Source organism: Miscanthus floridulus, chromosome 11 (assembly GCF_019320115.1).
Source record: "Miscanthus floridulus cultivar M001 chromosome 11, ASM1932011v1, whole genome shotgun sequence".
Classification (NCBI taxonomy): Eukaryota; Viridiplantae; Streptophyta; class Magnoliopsida; order Poales; family Poaceae; genus Miscanthus; species Miscanthus floridulus.
In genome coordinates this window covers 49,637,050-49,640,634 of record NC_089590.1, presented here as the reverse complement: position 1 = coordinate 49,640,634, position 3,585 = coordinate 49,637,050, and the positions used below count along the sequence as shown (strand labels likewise).

The 3,585-nt window shown below is 41.7% G+C and overlaps 1 protein-coding gene across 1 annotated transcript; it reads right to left on the bottom strand.

Annotated features, from left to right (window-relative positions):
* Positions 1 to 207: 207 nt before the first annotated feature.
* Positions 208 to 2,787, bottom strand: LOC136490644 (probable NAD(P)H-dependent oxidoreductase 1). The gene is made up of 4 exons (XM_066486854.1): positions 2,373 to 2,787; positions 1,917 to 2,160; positions 913 to 1,089; positions 208 to 579 (listed from the first exon to the last, which is right to left on the bottom strand). The coding sequence occupies exons 1-4, from the start codon at positions 2,714 to 2,716 to the stop codon at positions 352 to 354; spliced, it is 993 nt and encodes a 330-aa protein (XP_066342951.1). The 5' UTR covers positions 2,717 to 2,787; the 3' UTR covers positions 208 to 351.
* Between the last annotated feature and the right edge of the window lie 798 nt (positions 2,788 to 3,585).

The following is a 3,585-nucleotide window of genomic DNA, read 5'->3' as shown; positions in this document are numbered from 1 at the left end:
AAGAGCTAAATCATTGATTTAGCCATCTAATTTTACAAACTCTCTTGGAGCTGCTCTTAGGGATGTAGATGACACCCTGAGACAAGTACATGACCTAAACATAGCATTTTAAAAATTTATTATGGACTATGACATACCAAGACAAGTTCAGGGACCTAAAAATACATTTTAAGACTTTGAGGCCCGAATGATCCCTCATAACAAGTATAGAGACCACACTCTAATTTTTATTCTTGATTCTAGATGGCGGTATCAAAGCAAATACTGTATTCTTGATTGAACATGGCGGTATCAAAGCTGACTCCAGTCACCAAATTTATAGTCTCTACAACTAGATAGATGGAGATTCTGCTACATTTCAACAATATCAAGCTCAGCAAGATCCATGCTGGAGACACCATCTGGGCAGAGGATCCCCAAGACCGTGACCCTCTTCTGTTGTGATATCTGACTAATCTTACGCCGGTCTTCGTTGGTCAGTTCCCAATCAAAGATTTCCATGTTCTCCTTGAGTCTATCCCTTTTGAAACTCTTGACAACCATGCTAGCGCCTTGCTCGTAGATCCATCTCAGCGAAATCTAGGGGAGAATGGGAGGTTGTTATGCCAATAAGTGTTAACATCACACAAAAAGTTTAGAAGACATGACACGATGACAGTTTTTAACTCATATTTTATCATATATCATATGGTTTTTCCATGCTGTGCAAAAGGTTCCTAACTTAGTGCTTTTACACTTGGCTGAAAACAAGTTCACTAATTTGAGCGCATCATGCTCTTTGGCAAACTGCAAAAACCTTTCTGAAGAATACAAACTGCACATACCAAAGGCCTTTAAGATATTGAATTGTTACGAGAATTTTCAACAACCCCTAAACTTCAAGGTAGACATATTGAGGTGTATTGTTGGTACCTGAGCCACTGACTTTCCTCTAGCCTTTGCAACCTCTTGCAGAACCTCAGACTGCAGTACTGGATTGGCCTTAGATATGCTTTGGCCTCCTAGGGGAGAATAGGCAGTCAAATGAATACCCTTATCTTTGCAGAACTTAGTTAACCTTTTTTGCTGCCAAATTGGATTCATTTCAACCTGCACAAGGTTATCTCACATGTCAGTGTAAGGTGTAGGTATACTTGAGGATATACCATATACAAAGTTGTTTCAGAAACGATTATTTCCTAAAACCCCTTTTTTCGTTGAATAACTATTTATATGAATATTAAAACGCCTTCAAGTTCTAATGTTCTTATTATATCCATATGGACACTCTTTCTTCTTTGATGAAAGAAAAGAGCTATCCTGCATGTTCGAGAAAAATAAATATAGTAAAATATCTGGTTCTTTCTTTATGGTTCTTTGGAACGTAGAAATTTCACATGAATTATATAGGATTTTTATATGAATCAGTTCATTTTTTTCACAAGAAATAATGCATGAGTCCACCGTTCCAAAAGGGGCCTTATACGTGGAGTATATCATGCTTATCGATCCTCAAGAAAAGGATGACAAAAGACTGAAAGCAAAGACTCGCAACAAAGGCCCTGTTTGTTTCCGCTTATAAGCGGCTTATCGGTGGAAATAAGCGAGAATCCCGCCAAACGCTTTGCTTATTTCCACCGATTCTCGCTTATGTGGTAAGCCGCTTCAGAGATTTGAACTACGAGAAGCGAAAAGCGAGAAGCGAGAAAATCTTCGCTTAGATTATAATCCAAGCGTGTCTGGGAGAAGCGGAAACAAACAGGGCCAAATTGAAGGTTACTGGCTTACTGCCATTATGACTTATATGTGGAGTATACCATGCTTATCAATCATTAAGAAAAGGACTACAAAAACCTGAAAGCAAAGACTCACAACTAATCGAAAAGGTTACTGGCTTACTGCCATTGCCATCACTGACTCATATGATCTGCACAGACCTGATTTACTGCCGGGGGAATTTCAGCAATGGCCAGTAGCTCTTGAAGATTTTTTGTTGTGAAATTGCTGACACCAATCATTCTAGCAAGGCCAAGCCGATGGCATTCCTCCATCGCACGCCATACACCGCTTAGGTCCATGGGCATGATTTCCTCCCTTTTAATCGGGAATTGTGGCTCTCCGGGCTTTGCAGCCACCGGCCAATGAACCAGGTACAAATCAACATAATCCATTTGAAGGTTCCTACAGATGAAGAGATAAGAATCTTGCTTGCCACCAAAAGACACGGATTTTAATGTGTTTGGTACTTGCAGCTACTGCAAAATTGGCACAGACTGAAATTGAAGAATTTAGTTTCTAAGATCCAGATCAAATTGTTGTTACTCGTCCTTTCAAGAACCAAAATTTCAATCGCAGAGCGTTAGTAAATCCTATTTGAAAAAAAAAACTCTTACTGCAAGCTCTCCTTGAGGGAAGGTAGCACGAGCTCCGGGTGGGATTGCGAGCACCACATCTTAGTCGTCACGAACACCTCCTCCCTGGACGCCACGATCCCGTGCCGCGCCGCCTCGGCCACGGCGTCGCCGACGGCACGCTCGGAGCGGTAGAGCGAAGCGGTATCGAGGTGGCGGTACCCGAGCTCCAGTGCCGCGAGGACGGCGGCCCTGACGTCTTCCTCCACGAACGGGAACGATGCCGTGCCGAGCCCCACGGCCGGCACCGGCCGGCCGGCGGGGCCCACCGGGAACTCTGGGATTTCCGAGTTGCTGGTGCCGACTCTCCTTGTTGGTGATGCCATGGCCGGCGCTGCCTGTGTGCCGTTCAATTCTCTGCTGGTCTTCTTAGGCTGTCTACTGCAACACGAGACGCACCGTGGAACCCAAACCCAACATAATATCTATAACATCTAATAAAGTATATATATGAAAGACATATTTTAAATGCTAGGAGAGCCATAATCTAAATCTAAATATCCTCTTTTCCGAAAGCTCATTTATAGAAAAGGTTTGTCTTTTAGATCTTGTTGTTAGAAAAAGATAAAAATAAGTATTAAATTTTGTTCACTTAAAATTATCAATCAGCTTATTAGTTAAAATCTATTTTTCGCTCGTAAAAAAAAAACAGCTTCAGCCGGCCTTGATTCCACCGCTTTCGTGAGAAGCCGATTCCGCGGTTTGTCGTTCAGCTTGCGAACAACAACGACAGTTCCAAATTCCAACGTCAAAAGAATATAGTAGGATCACAAAGTGTTTTTTTTTCAGTAGAAAAATGAAAAAGATAACAAGCAAACAAGGTCTTGTGACGCACGCGTACACTTATAAAATGAAAAATATAATAGGACGTGGGCTACTGGGTCAGTTCGTAATCCAGTCCAACAAGCATGGGGGATACAATTGTATTGTCAGCCCAGTTCTAGATTCTGGCCTTGTTGATGGACTTTGGCATGAAAAACGTATGTGCCAAAGTCACGTAGGCCTAGCACAATTACGCGAAAGGCCTATTCTACCTCTCTGAACTATCGTCATTGTATGATTTTCATCTTACCCTCACGAACTCTCAAAACCGTTCAAATTATCTCCTTCGCTAGTTTGGAGGGGTTTTGAAGGGGATTTTATCTTCTTTTGTTAAAAAATCAGTAAATACTTGATAAGGTTTTTAAATGACATT

Bases quoted from the DNA above. Each gene is read 5' to 3' on its own strand.
- LOC136490644 (XM_066486854.1), bottom strand. From the start codon at position 2,716: ATGGCATCACCAACAAGGAGAGTCGGCACCAGCAACTCGGAAATCCCA. The intron at 2,161-2,372 runs GTAAGAGTTTTT...CTTCATCTGTAG, and splicing joins TCCCTCAAGGAGAGCTTGCA to GAACCTTCAAATGGATTATG. The intron at 580-912 runs GTACCAACAATA...ATTCTCCCCTAG, and splicing joins GAGGAAAGTCAGTGGCTCAG to ATTTCGCTGAGATGGATCTA.